The sequence below is a fragment of the Pristiophorus japonicus genome, chromosome 3 (genome assembly GCF_044704955.1).
Source record: "Pristiophorus japonicus isolate sPriJap1 chromosome 3, sPriJap1.hap1, whole genome shotgun sequence".
Taxonomy (NCBI): Eukaryota; Metazoa; Chordata; class Chondrichthyes; family Pristiophoridae; genus Pristiophorus; species Pristiophorus japonicus.
The window spans coordinates 266,318,711-266,333,437 of record NC_091979.1 but is presented as its reverse complement, the minus strand read 5'-3'; the positions used below and the strand labels follow the sequence as shown (position 1 = coordinate 266,333,437).

General features: G+C 43.7%; 1 protein-coding gene across 5 annotated transcripts in view; it reads right to left on the bottom strand.

Moving 5' to 3' along the window:
* inpp5f (inositol polyphosphate-5-phosphatase F) overlaps positions 1 to 10,923 on the bottom strand; it is a 271,778-nt gene extending 260,855 nt beyond the window's left edge. For all 5 annotated transcript variants that reach the window (XM_070876665.1, XM_070876663.1, XM_070876664.1 and 2 more), the window contains exon 1: positions 10,645 to 10,923. In XM_070876665.1, coding sequence (XP_070732766.1) covers positions 10,645 to 10,741 — 97 coding nt within the window. In that variant the 5' untranslated portion in view covers positions 10,742 to 10,923. The remainder of the gene's footprint in view (positions 1 to 10,644) is intronic.
* Between the last annotated feature and the right edge of the window lie 3,804 nt (positions 10,924 to 14,727).

Genomic DNA, 14,727 nt, shown 5'->3' with positions numbered 1-14,727 from the left:
TTCCCCTACGAGGGAAAACAGCCTCTCTACATCTACCCTGGCATGCCCCCTCAGAATATTACATGTTTCAATAAGATCACCTCTGTCGCTAAAACGGGATGCGCATTTGTTTTTTTTTTAAAAAGGCACGAATGGCAATGGCCACATGTCTGTACTGATTTCCTCACACAAGTATAACTCTTCACCTGCCCTCCCTCACTACCACTTTTCAAAACAAGAACGGTTTTCCAAAAAAATGCTGGGCCATTTTTGCTGCCCTTCACTCTCTTGCAGGTTGTCAGTTTAAGTTGCGAGACCTTGTTATGTGCAATATTGGCTGATGCATTTACTTACTCACGCAACTGAGACTATCTTTCAAAAAAAAAAATTAATGGGCTCTTAAGCTCCGAGATGTCCCAAGCGGTCTGAAATGGCACTACATTCAAACAAGTTTGTTCCTTCTCTGATTAGGCAAATAAATGTGGAATTTAGCCAGCTTAACTGACTGACTAAGCAAGAGCAAAATTCAACTTTGGCAGAGGCACCTAGACAATGGTGGATTGACTGGCCAGTATATACACACTCCACTGTGTTACACTGTCACTACAAAAACAAAACACTGTGGATGCTGGAACCGGAGGGGAAAAAAAAAACTGAAAATGCTGGAAATCGCAGGTCAGGCAACATCCATGGAGAGAAACAGAGTTAATGTTTCAGGTCTGTGACCCTTCACAACTGGAAAGGTTCGAGACGTAACAGATTCTTAAGGAAATGCTGAGGCAGCGAAAGGGGGAAGGGAGGATAGAACGAAAGGGAGGATCTGTGATTGGGTGGAAGGCAGGAGAGATTAGAGAGACAAAAGGGAGGATGGGCAAAAAGGAGGAGATGGTAATGGCACAAGTTAGGAAACAAAAGACAAGTGTAGATGGGGTGTGAATGGTGGAACCACCACCAGCTGCCGTAGGAAACAGGGAAAAATGGGGGCGGGTTGTAAAAACAAAAAGAGGAAAGGGAAATAATATGGGCAGAGGTTATGGTCTGAAATTGTTGAACTCGATGTTGAGTCCAGAAGGCTGTAAAGTGCCTAAACGAAAGATGAGGTGCTGTTTCTCGAGCTTGCGTTGAGCTTCATTGGAGCAGTGTCAGAGACCGAGGATGGAGAGGCCAGAGTGGGAGTGGAGCGGGGAATTAAGCTGTCTGTTACTGTCCATCTTGTGCCCCCAGATCCAAGTTGAACTTCACCCCTTGCATCTGTTCCAGGGTGGAGTTCAATGTTGAAAAGAAATGATTGAGTCAGGTATGTTTTTATATTGTGCCAAGTAAGCAAAGTTCGCTTAGCCAGTTTTTCTTTGGGGGGGTGGAGGGGGGGGGGGGGGAGAAAGAGGCGGGGGGAGAGGGGGAAGCAATGGTATATAGTTCATTTCTGTTACTGTATGAAACTAAAATCACATGACTCCATTATGTCAACTGCATACAGAATCCGTCACATTTTTCTTTTTAAAAATGTAACTTATAGAGCCATAATTTGCTGTAATGGGGCAATGAACTGAGGCTTGCCTTTGCCCGTTTAATCGCAAGAGTTTTTTGCACTGCAAACTGCTGAAATTGGGGGCTGATAATGTCGCAGTGAGGGAAACCAGGCATCTGGGACCCGAGTGAACAGGACATGCAACTGCGTATCTCCTTAATCAATCAGATTGAAGGATTGCGAAATAAACAACACAAGGACTGAGAAGGAAGTGTAAATGCGAGTGGGTAAATTCAATCCCAAAGGAGGTGCAGAGAGAAATAGAGTGAAAGAAAGATTAGATTGAGAGAGAAAGACAAAGGAAAAGAAACGAAACATTTAATTTTTAAAATCTACATTAAAACCTGAAAGAATGAGACCCCACACATTCACCAGTTAATTTTCAGAGAGCTGGTTTGGCAGGAATGAACACTGATCATGTTGTTGAAAGGGTACTTGGACTGAACTATCTGTGGCGAATGGAGCTTGTATCTTGCTCGCCAGTACAGCAACTGCACGCCCTTCAATGCAGTTCAATGGTGAGCCAGACATAGAGATGCTGTTTTTACAAAGCTAACTCAGACAGCAACTTTTGGATATCAGTGTTTAACTTTGCACTTGCCCCTTGCCCAAGGCTGCTGTAACATTTGCCCATAAACAACAGTGAGCGCCATTAGCCTCATTGTTATTTTGACAGCAAACTATGGCCCAGAATGTTCCAAGTTGTATTTGAGCATCTACGTCGACATTTATTCACATAGCCTTCCGTTCCTTACGTAACCAGGGAGGCTCCCGACAGTTGCGGATTGTCCTTGGGAATCTATTCCTAGAGTGCTCACCTCCAGTCTTGCATGAAGTATACCAATTTTGTAGTTATCCTCTCATTCAGTGATCGCGATTTCAGCTTCTCAATGGAACAGGACTTCAATTTTCAGGTCAAGTTTGAAACATTTTGGCAAATTGAAAATGTGATCATTGCAACCATTTGAAGAATATGAAGCAAAAAACTGTGGAGGAAAGCTGTAATATATGTGAAGTCTGATGTTTGGAAGCAGGGGGTTAGGCATTTGCTGTTTAGATCATATCAAAGTCCCAGCTCAAACAATTCAATTATGTGGCCTGGAAACTAAAACTGCGATTCACACCTTTGTTATTGGTTCCAGGAACAGCTAGCAAAACTCAAGATATGCAGATAAATTTGATTTCACTTTTTGTTCTAGATTCATGTGCAACCCTCTCCGGTTAAAAGGGCAGGTCCTGATTCGGTGTTTTTTAATTAAATCAGCCCACAACACAATAGCCAATTCAGTGTCGCAATGCGGCTGGCAAACTCATGATTCTTGTCAAGAGTTCAAAAAGTTAATGTCAGACAAAATTAGGCTCATATAGGCTTTCAAAGTCCTCCCAAAAACCCTGCATTTTAAGTGTACCTTTGTGGTCTTTTTCTAATCTTCCTATTCTCTCCTGCTCAGAATCCACTTTTTCGATTTAACATTCAGGCATTGTTCTCTAAAATGAGAATATAGAATGATACAGCACAGAAGACCATTCAGCCCATTATGCTTGTGCCATGTTCGAACCCAGCATTTAATATCAGTGGGGTTGTGGCCCAGAATATAACAGTAATGGGGTCAGGACTCAGGAGTGGCCTAGCATATAACAGTAGCTGGGTCAGGGCTCAGGAGGCACAACAGAGCTTGGTCTCCAATCGTCTTGGTCAATCCTCACTTTGGTGTGAAGAGCGTCATCCTCATCATGAGGGACTGCCAATAGTACTGTACTATACTGCTTGTTGAAAGAGCTACCCAATTAGTCCCATAATGGAGAAGTACTACATAATTGTAACAGGTCTCTATTATCTCTTCCTTCTGCAGAAGGAACTGGTTTGTTCAGGGGTTTAGTTCCAGAGGGTGGTAGTCCTCAGGTACCTCACCCAATTGCCCATTCTCCACAGGCAAGTCTGGACAGCAAACGTCAACAGGCTATTCAATTACTGGATCATCACAGCCAACTATATCCCATTCTCACCTGAGGCCTACTCAAACACTGCCCAGGAGTCACTGAATACTGATCAAGTGCGAGATAATAGTCGCTTTATTACACCCTGTATTACAGGGCACTGAGAGCAACTGTGACTGCCCAACCAAAATCTAACTCACCATGGACTGGAAATCAAAGCTAGAACTTCCTGCTACTCCCAGCGTTGCTTCTACCCATTAGCTAATGGGAATTGTAATCTCCATCACCTCTCATGGCCTTAATTTTAAAAAAGACACACCTTTCACATGCCTTGGCAATTGTAATTAAATTAGCTAGAGTGAGATAGCATCATCATAGGCAGTCCCTCAGATAGGCCAAGCACTTCTCAAACAGCAGCTTTCAGCAAGTCAACACCAACTTCACATTTCCAATCCGCCATTAAAAGCAAGCCACTGGTCAAAGATGTTGTTCCCCCAGATACTGTCTCCTGTGGTCTCCACACCACAACTCAGATTCCAGCAGAGGGGGGAAAAGGAGAGGGAGAGGAAGGGAATGGTTATTTGTCTCCTCTCCCCAAGGCATCAGCTACTTGTTGGGGTAGTTCAACTGATGCCAATCGTCCAAGATATTATGCTCATAAGACATTTATTCTCATTCCGGCCTGATAATAAATCTCAGTAGCCGAAGTGAGGGGCACTACAGTATATAAAGTACCTGTACAATACATCCGAATCTCAGCTATTCAAAATAAAAAGCATTGCTTGGGTTCCTGCGTCTGAAGCAATGTTTTCCAATCTAACAATAAAAAGACAACTGTCACGCCCACCACTGCACAGGCCGAGATCCAATAGCACACAGCAAACTAAACCTGCGACAGTCCTTGTCTATATGGCTCAGCTACTTGTTTGATGAACTTGCTGTTCTATCAAAGGAGCCCTGTGTCGATCATCACAGCCTGAAGTGTCTTAAATTACTAACAAAATGTTTGATTATTTGTCTGCAACAGTACAGACTTGCAGGTTATATGGACAAGTATAAAAAATGGATCATGCAAGTACATTTTTTTTTAATCATAATTCTTTTTTTTTTTTTAAATTGCTGAATTGCCTAAAAAGAAAAGGCTTGGATTTATATAGCGCCTTTCATGGCCACCGGACGTCACAAAATACTCTTCAACAATGAAGTACTTTTGGAGTGTAGTCACTTGTAATATGGGAAACGCGGCAGCCAATTTGCACACAGCAAGGTCCCACAAACAGCAATGTGATAATGTCCAGATAATCTGTTTTTGCTATGTTGATTGAGGGATACATATTGGCCAGGGATAACTCTGCTGCTCTTCTTCAAAATAGTTCCACAGGATCTTTTGTCCGCGAGAGTGCGCATACAGGCCTCGGTTTAACATCTCATCCTCAGTACTGCACTGGAGTGTCAGCTTAGATTTATGTGCTGAAGTCGCTGGATTGGGACTTGAACCAACAATCTGCTGATTCAGAGGCGAGGATACCATCAACTGACACTTACAAAAAATTATCTCTCGATTCTTGCCTTAAAAATCCTGAACTCATCTTCCTGCTGAAAAAAACCAAACCCCCAAGATGCATCCTATTAGTGGCATCACTCACACGACATGCTGTACATGCAGAATGTGGTGTGGCATGAGCAGGAGGCACAGCTCATGCATGACAAAACTAAATTCATGCATCTCAGAATTGATTTTCAATCCTCAACATATGTAACTAAGGAAATTCCTTTAAAAAAGTGGAAAAATATTTTTTATTTATAGTAGCACAGCCAAATTCTTTAATTTCTGCATGATTGAATGTTAAATTTGTTTTTAAATTGCATGTTGCGGATTTTCAGTGCAACATGTATTTGCAGTGAAACAAATTTGCTATCGCGGAAGTGATGCTGTAAGTTGCCGTTATGTTTTTCAGTCCCTTGTTTTCGTGTGCCAAAAACAAACAGATAATCTTTTAATTTAACCTTTTTAATGGGCCCAATTCCACCCTCCCCTCATCCCATTTTGTTTCCAGTTTATTATTATAACCTGAAAAATGCCTAGAAAATGTTTTTAAACCAGCAATAAAATTGACTTCAATGATCCTTGGCTGTATGCATCAGGTTTTCTTTGCAAGAAATAAGGCATTTGATTCTGGCACATACAAAATGTAAACCGCCTCCTTAAAAACTGAAATAATTTGTATAACATTAAAAATCTAAGGGCTTGCCTTCAGTGCAATAGGGCTCTAGATCACAAGGATAATTTCTGATGAGTTTTTTTTTTAAATGCAGTGTACTAGAATGGAATATTGCCAATACACCAAGTCTTTTCAAAGCAGTCCATTCCACCAGCATTACTCAATCATAGAATGGTTACAGCACAGGAGGTCATTCAGCCCGTCGAGCCCATGCCGCTCTCTGCAAGAGCACGTCAACTAGTCTCCCGCTCTTTCCCTGTAGTCCTGCAATTTTTTTTCCTTCAGGTACTTATCCAATTCCCTTTTGAAAGCCATGATTGAATCTGCCTCCATCACCCTCTCAGGCAGTTAATTCCAGATCATAACCACTCACTGCAAAGCAAAGATTTTCTTCATGTTGTCTTTGGTTCTTCTGCCAAGAGTTTTTTCACGAAAAATGTAGAAGAACTGCTGATTAAATTTGCTGAGCCTATCAGGACCTATATGAGGAACTTTCCATCTCAGCAATGAAGATGTGCAGTCACATCATTTGCTGGATTCCCAACAATAAAAGCACAGAAATACTGCATCATACACAAGATTAAGCTCTCAAAGGTCAGCAACCTTCATAGGACAAAAGATATGTGATTGAGCACAAGGGCCTGAATGTCACGCACTCTATTCCAATGATTTGGTAAAGTATGCTTTTTCATGACAACATTCTGATTCAATAATTGTATTTATGGAGAACGACACCAATCAACTGTAAATTTCAAATTGCACAATGCCATACCCCAGCTCAGCTCACACTAGAATTAGACGGCTATAGGATCTATTAAACAAGAACTTGATCGGAAGAGAGAAACTGCTCCAATAGAAGGAAATGATCAGTCCAAAATATCTCTGGTGCACCATATTATTGGCTCTGACCAAAACCGCTTACCGACATAGAAACCTGAATTTTTAAGCAGAGGCAACTAAAGCATTCTGGAGGGGCGTTGACTTCAGATGGACTTGTAGGTAGCATCATAAACTACCCGAGGTTCATGAATTCCCCAGCATCTTATTCATTGGGTAACAAGTACAAAGGTGACGATCAATTCAACACACTGCAAATGCAAAAATTCATACACATGATCAGAGGGATGGTTAATAAAAGGTCAACAGGGTCATGTTTCAGCTTTGCAAGGCAGCCATATCCTGTCCAGGGAAAGGCCACAAAACATCGCAGCACCTCAACTGCTGCAGTGCAAGTTTCCTCCCAACCCACAAGTTTTAGCAAAGCTTAATATGTTATATGCAAGGGAGTTTCAGACATGTTATCAACACTCGCTGTTGGTGCAATGACAGCAGCACAGATACCAGGTTTACTAACACAACAGAGTGTTTTGCATTGAACAAATAAACAATTGACAACCTGGGACACCAAGACAGTCAGAACACAAATAGCTGCCAACACAGATTAAATAAACTTTGATTTTCAGATTTTCTCCTTTTTATACTGATTGACCAAAATGGCATTCCTTCATCAGATTAGTTTAGCATTGTGTTTCTCTACATACTTGCTTCGTAAAAAAAACATGTCTCAAACAAGATGACTGAAAATAGACACAAATTACAGGATACTACATTAGTCAAAACTTCTGCTTACCAATATGGAAACTTGAACTTCAATACCTCATTAGCTTCCTCCCCTTGAGGTCATAAGAAACCAATAGGTGGATTTCAATCAAGCTTTGGTGAATAGATTCAAGGGCCCAATCCCTCTAAAGAACTCAACATGAGAAAACAATGCTGTTGTCACAGCCGACAATATTTTCAAAATAGAAAGTTTCACAATTGTTTCAAACAGTTTGTTCCTGATCAAAATGCTTTTCTGATATTCTACTTTCACTGGGTGAAATTCAACTTGTAACTCTGATTTTACTTTTGCCCACAGGGGTGGGTGGGTCATAGAGGATAATTATATCATCGTTTTCCTAGTGTGGAAAACACTGTCGGAAGAAATACATCATCGACCCCCTGCTTCAGCTCTTGGCCTCGAACCAATAAACTTTTAGGTTCATCTTAAAACACTATTCCTTGGAAAAGAGTTTTACAGAACAGTATAGCTGGCTACAACTTGTTCACCATTCCCAATGCCATGAAGTAAAGACAAAGGCACCTTCCCACCCCCTGGTGGTAGAAAAAGGTAATTACAGAATATGATTAAAAACAGAAAATGCTGGACTGAGAAATGCTGAAACAGGTCTGGGAATGCCAGTATCTAAAAAGAGAGAAAACTATAGGTTGACAATTCAGATGTTGGCACATTGTCAGAACTGTCCCAAAGAGTCTGCACTTGAAACATTAATCCATTTTCTCCTTCAGATGCTTACAGACTTCAGTATTTCTAGCATTTTCTGTTTGTTTTTTTAATTTAATACTTCCAGCACTTGCAGTTTTCTCATCACAACAACTTGCATTTATATAGCACCTTTAATATAGTAAAACATCCCAAGGTGCTTCACGACAACACAAATAAATCTGGCACCAAACCACAAAGAAATTAGCACAGGTAAAGAGATAGGTTTTAAGGAGTGTCTTAAGGCAGAAAGAGAGGTAGAGGGGTTTAGGTAGGGAGTTCCAGAGCTTGGGGCATAGGCAGCTAAAATGCACAACAACCCATGGTTAAGCAATTATAATCTGGGATGCTCGAGAGCAGAATTTGAGCAGCACAAATATCTCAGGGAGGGGTTGTGTGTCTGAAAGAGATTACAGAGATAGGGAGGGGCAAGGCCATGGAGGGATTTGTAAACAAGGATGAGAATTTTGAAATGGAGGCATTGCTTAACCAGGAGCCAATGTAGGTCAGCAAGCACAGGGGTGATGGATGAACGAGACTTGGTGCGAGTTAGGACACAGGCTTCCGAGTTTTGGATGACCTCAAGTTTACATTGGGTAGAATCTGGGAGGCCAGCCTGGAGATAACAAAGGCATGGATGTGGGTTTCAGCAGATGAGCTGAGGCAGGGGTGGAGACAGAAATAGGCAGTTTTAGTTATGTCACAGGTATGTGGCCAGAAGCCCATTTCAGGGTCAAATATGACACCTAAGTTGCAAGCAGTCTGGTTCAGCCTCAGACAGAAGTTGGGGAGAGGGATGGAGTCAGTGGCTAGGAAACAATTTGTGGTAGGGACCAAAGACAATGGCTAAACATAGACAGTCAGTTAAACTCCTCTTCCGCATAGCACAACTAAAATGCTGAACCCTTCACATGCACTGTGTACCCCAAATTACTTGCTTCACACTATGACAATTTCTTGATGGGCAGCTTGAAACTCAGTGTAATATCCAAATTACCCTTGAAACCTCTGGTGTGTGGGTGGGGGGGGGGGGGGGGGGGGAAATCCACTTTGATTCAAGCACCCATTTAACCTGTGATTTTCTGGCTATGAAGTTCACATTTTCAATATGTACTCCACTATTGTGTGGAAGAACCAGGATTTAAAACAGAGGAGTTACACTAACCAGTTTCACACACTGGAATAAAATCTCTTGCTTTCCTTGGGGAACCAAGTTTTACAGCACAGCACTAACTTATTTTAAAATTATCTGCACACAAAAAAAACAACCTCAAGTGCCTGCAGATACTTCTTAAAATTTTCTTAACTGGCTTAATGAGACATCAGAAAAAATAATTCAACCGCAGCTGAAGAAAGGTTAGCAGTGATTACATGAAAACATACCAAAATTGTTTCCACCAGTGATGCCAAGAAGCAATCCTTTTTTCACCAAAAATCCCAGAAAGAGGAATTGGTAAAAATAGCATTTACTGCTCCCTTTGAAGATCACCCATCTCCCTCTCCCCTTCTGCATTTCAAAGATTTTCATACTTTCTTATTAAAAGGATTGCAAGTTAGCAATTTTAATAAGCTTCAAAAGTGCTTTCCCTCCAGGTTGTGCATAGATATTAAAACCCAAACAGATTTGAGCATTAATTTGATTTGAGGGCACAAGACCAGGTGGGCACCTACTACCCAGATGATACATTTTATGGTAATACTTCAGTTACTTGTATTTATGGCCACAGGTTAAATCATCCATATTCTGAACCACAGATAAAATATAACATTTTCAAAAAGGAGGCAGTTGATATTACCCACAAGAATAGTTATGCCAAGTGAGAAAAACCTGCAGCTGACCTTCCGTGCATAAATCAAACTACTGATTGCTTATTACACCTACAGCCAAAAATACAGCTCATGAGCCTTATAACACAGCACATGTACACCTCTGCAATTTATTTATTAAACAAAAGCAAAAAAAAAACATTTAGCGACTGATTTGTTACTAAATGTAAGGATCAGGACCATGGCAGCAGGTTTGCAGATTTTAATAGACACTAGAATTGCAATATTCAGTACTGGTCACTAGTGCCCTACAACTATACCAGAGTCCATTAAATATTGAATCTCAAGATTGCAAAGTGTTAACAACTAGCTGAATGCACTCAAAAAAAAATCTCTCCCTTCTAGGAGCATGAGGTAGATCGGCTCAAACTGTACTCTGGGGAATCCCACTCTTGCAGTAAGGGTGTTAACTCCATTTGTCCAAACTAATGCACAGTGTAGGTGAAGGCACTCACAAAGCCTTCCCCCTGTTTTATTGAAGGCGTGAGCAACACAAGTTCAAATCCTCAATGCCACCTAACCTTAAGACCACACACACACATAGTTACCAAGACATCCATTCCCCCTGGTCCTGGATGAATGAATTTTTTTTTAAATCTTGCTCAAGTTGGCAAAGAAAGGCCACTGAAAACTACGTTTTGCCACACATCGTGGCTCAGGGTGCCCTTCTGCATGTTGGAGTTCAGAGAATCCGAGAGAGAGAGGGGAGGCTGGAACAACCAGAGAGTGAGGAAGGGAGATATATCAACCATGTATTGAGAGAGAGAGAGAGAGAGAGAGAGAGGGGGGGGGGGGGGGGGCGAGGAGAAGGGAGCGAGCAATCTCACCGGGTCTGACTTGCAAAGAGCCGTCCTTTCGGCTGCACCAGAGCGCCTTCTCGCCGCTCTGCACGATGTAATGGTCCTTGGCTTGGAAAAGCTCCATCTCCTCTCGATCAGCGGCTGCACATTGTTGGGAGGGCGGAGAGCCCGAGGAAGTAAGCGGGGGGCGGCGGCGAGTTCCAGCACCCGAGCTGCTGGAGTTGCGGTGAGCAGTGTGCCGCCCAGCCCCGACCCAGTGCCCAGCGCTCCGCTCCGCTCCGCCACTGCCCGTGCTCGCTGATTGTTAATTTCCTGTAGCCGTACGGCCCACGTGACCCGCCGACTCCGCCTCTTAAAGGAGCCAATCCCGCCTCTTAAAGGAGTCGATCCCGCCTCTTAAAGGAGCCAATCCCGCCTCTTAAAGGAGCCGACCCTGTCTCTTAAAGGAGCCGACCCTGCCTCTTAAAGGAGCCGACCCCGCCTCTTAAAGGAGCTGACCCCACTTCCTAAAGGAGCCGACCCCGCCTCTTAAAGGAGCCGACCCTGTCTCCTAAACGAGCCGATCCCGTCTCTTAAAGGAGCTGACATCGTCCCTTAAAGGAGCCGACTCCGTCTCTTAAAAGTGCCGACCCTGCCTCTTAAAGGAGCCGACACCATCTCTTAAAGGAGCCAACCCCGTCTCTTAAAGGAGCCAACCCCGCCTCGCAAGTTATTTCCGCCAGCCAAACAGTGAGTAAAAGGGATCTTGCCTTCATCCAACAACAACAAGATCAACAGCTTTTGCAAATTCCCCTGGGATGTAAGTTTTCTTTTGAAATGTCCTTTTAGTGTCAGCTGTGGCTCAGTGGGTAGCACACCCATCTCTGAGTCAGAAGATTGTGCGTTCCAGTCCCACTCCAGTGACTTGAGCACATAAATCTAGGCTGAAACTCCAGTGCAATGCTGAGGGTGCGCTGCACTGTTGGAGGTGCCATCTTTCGGATGGGATCTTAAACCAAGGCCCCGTCGGCTCTCTCGGGTGGACGTAAAAAATCCCATGGCACTATTTCAAAGAAGAGCAGGGGACTTATCGCCGGTCTCCTTGCCAATATTTATCCCTCAGTCAATATAACAAAAACAGATTATCTGGTCATTGCTGTTTGTGGGAGCTTGCTGTACGCAAGTTGGCTGCCGCGTTTCCTACATTACACCTGTGACAACACTCCAAAAGTACTTCATTGGCTGTAAAGCACTTTGAGACGTCCGGTCGTTGTAAAAGGCGCTGTATAAATGCTAGTCTTTTTTAGGAATCCTTCCTGTCTTCCTCCAGCCCCACAAGGCACCCAGATCTCTGCGCTCCTCCAATTCCGGCCTCACATGCATCCCCGATTTCCATCGCTCCATCATTGATGCCTGTGTTTTCAGCTGCCTGGGCTCTATCTCTGGAATTCCCTCCCTAAACCTCTCCGCCTCTCTACCTCTCGTTCCTCCTTTAAGACGCTCCTTAAAACCTACCTCCCACCTGTCCTATTACCTTCTTCTGTTGCTCGGTGTCAAATTTTGTTTGATAACGCTCCTGTGAAGTGTCTTGGGACATTTTACGATGTTAAAGGTGCTATGTAAATGCAAGTTGTTGTTGTTGATAATATGCTGATCGGGTGAGGTGAAGGTAAGTGGGAGAAGGCTTGAGTGGAGCATAAACACCGGCACAGACCAGTTTGGGCCGAATGGCCTGTTTCTGCACTGTAAATTCCACACCCAGATTTCTAATGAATGTAGGAATGCAGCAGGAGAGGGGTGGCACAGCAGAAGAGAGCGGAGTACAGAAGAAAGGGAAGCACAAGAACGGAATAGGGAGGAAAATGTTAAAATTACATCCCCCGAGTCTTGAGAAAGCATCTTTAAATAGCGACACAACATGGTTTTGTTTTTAATGGAATGTGTCTTATAAGTACTAGCCACTAGATGGCATCACTGTTGGAGGCCATTGGGCTGCACGCATATGTGTGCAGCCCAAGTATAAAAGGCCAGCCATTTTGTATATTAGTCACTTTGGGCCTTAATAAAGCAGAGCCAAGTTCATACCTCTTGGAGTTAAACAGTACTCAGTCTAACAGTTATTGCATACACAACATTTAGCGATGAGGCAACAAGAACCTTTGCATGCAAAAATGAGCACAGTTGGATTGTTGGAGCGATTTGTGGAAGGAGAAGATTGAGCAGACTTTGTGAGCCATTTGAGCCAGTTCTTCGTGGCCAACAAAATGGAGGAGGTTGGCGACCTCAAAGTTTGGTCCAAAAATTTATGGTCTGATAAAGAATCTACTCCTGCCTGTGAGCCCAACAGAGAAGACATATGAAGAATTATGTACACTGGTACAGGACCACCTTAAGCCAGACGAAGGCATCATCATCTCGAGATACAGATTTTACACGTATGTTCGCTCAGAGGGCCAGAACGCGGCTGAATTCGTTGCCGACCTGAGATGTTTAGCGGGCCGTGTAAGTTCAGGGCTGTGTTGGCAGGACTTCTTTGTAATCAGCATCAACCACGAGGTGATTCTGCGTAAACTACTGCCGGTGGAGACGTTGGACTTGAACAGGGCCATCACGATCGCTCAGTCATGCATGACGACGGATAGAATTCTAAAGCAGATATCAGTGAAAAATCGAAACTCGGCAAGTACTGTAAACATGATTGATTCGGCGTTCGGCAGAGTGGCACATGGCAGGGCCTACCTGACTGCATACGCGATACCTGTGGCTGCCCAAAGTCCACCAGCGGGAATGCATCAGATTTCTCCGTGTTGGCATTGTGGGGGAAATCACCGGCACCAGCAGTGTCAATTTAAACAATATAGTTGTAAAGGCTGTCTGAGAGTGGGGCATCTCCAGTGCAAGTGTCCGCAGATGAGCAAGCGTGCTGCGACACACCATGTGGAAGATGATGGTCAGACTAGCGTGGATCCGGATACGCAATCCGAGATACCAGAGGAGAAAATGTATGGACTGTACTCGTTCCTAACTAAGAGCAAGCCGATAATGATCAACGTGAAATTTAATGGGGTGCCGGTATCGATGAAATTGGACACAGGGGCGAGTCAATCGATAATGAGCCAGAGGGCATTTGATAAGCTGTGGGATACTAAGGCTGTGAGGCCCAGGCTGAGTCCAGTCAATGCCAAATTGCACACATACACCAAAGAACTCATAACGGTGATTGGCAGTGCCACAATTAAAGTGTCGTATGATGGTGCGGTCCACAAGTTACCGCTATGGATTGTCCCAGGCAATGGCCCAACGCTGTTCAGCAGGAACTGGCTTGAAAAAATCAGATGCGATTGGAACGACATCAAGGCGTTGTCATCGGAGAAAAATACTTGTGCCCAAGTACTGAGCAAGTTCCCCTCGCTGTTTGAACCAGGCATCGGCAACTTCACGGGAGCCAAGATGCAGATCCACATGGACTCGGATGCAAGATCCATCCATCATAAAGCTCAGGCAGTTCCTTTTATGTTGAGGGAGAAAGTCGAAATTGAACTGGACAGACTCCAGCGTGAAGGGATCATATCACCGGTTGATATTAATGAATGGGCCAGCCCCATTGTTCCTGTGCTGAAAAGTCAGAATCTGTGGAGAGTACAAGGCTATGATAAACAGGATCAGTACCCGTTACCGAAGGCTGATGGACTTGTTTGCAATGCTAGTCGGGGGGAAGTCGTTCACCAAACTGGACTTGACGTCAGCCTACATGACACAGGAGCTGGTCGAGGCATCGAAGAGACTTATGTGCATTAACACGCATAAAGGACTGTTTATTTATCACAGGTGCCCTTTTGGAATTTGCTCAGCTGCAGCAATATTTCAGAGGAACATGGCGAGTCTACTGAAGTCCGTTCCCAGAACCGCCGTGTTCCAAGATTGTTGTGTCCTTGGATGCTCTAATAATGACTCCATGAGGCAATGTGTTGTACTTGAACTGCAGTGATCTTAGCCCTTTATTTGTTAACTCCAGAGTGAGGATCACACCTGGTGGCCTGCCTTTTATACTAGGCCAGGCACACCTGTACAGGTAACCTACAAGTCTCCCACTACTGCGCCCTCTAGTGGCACACCTTGTGATAGTACCAA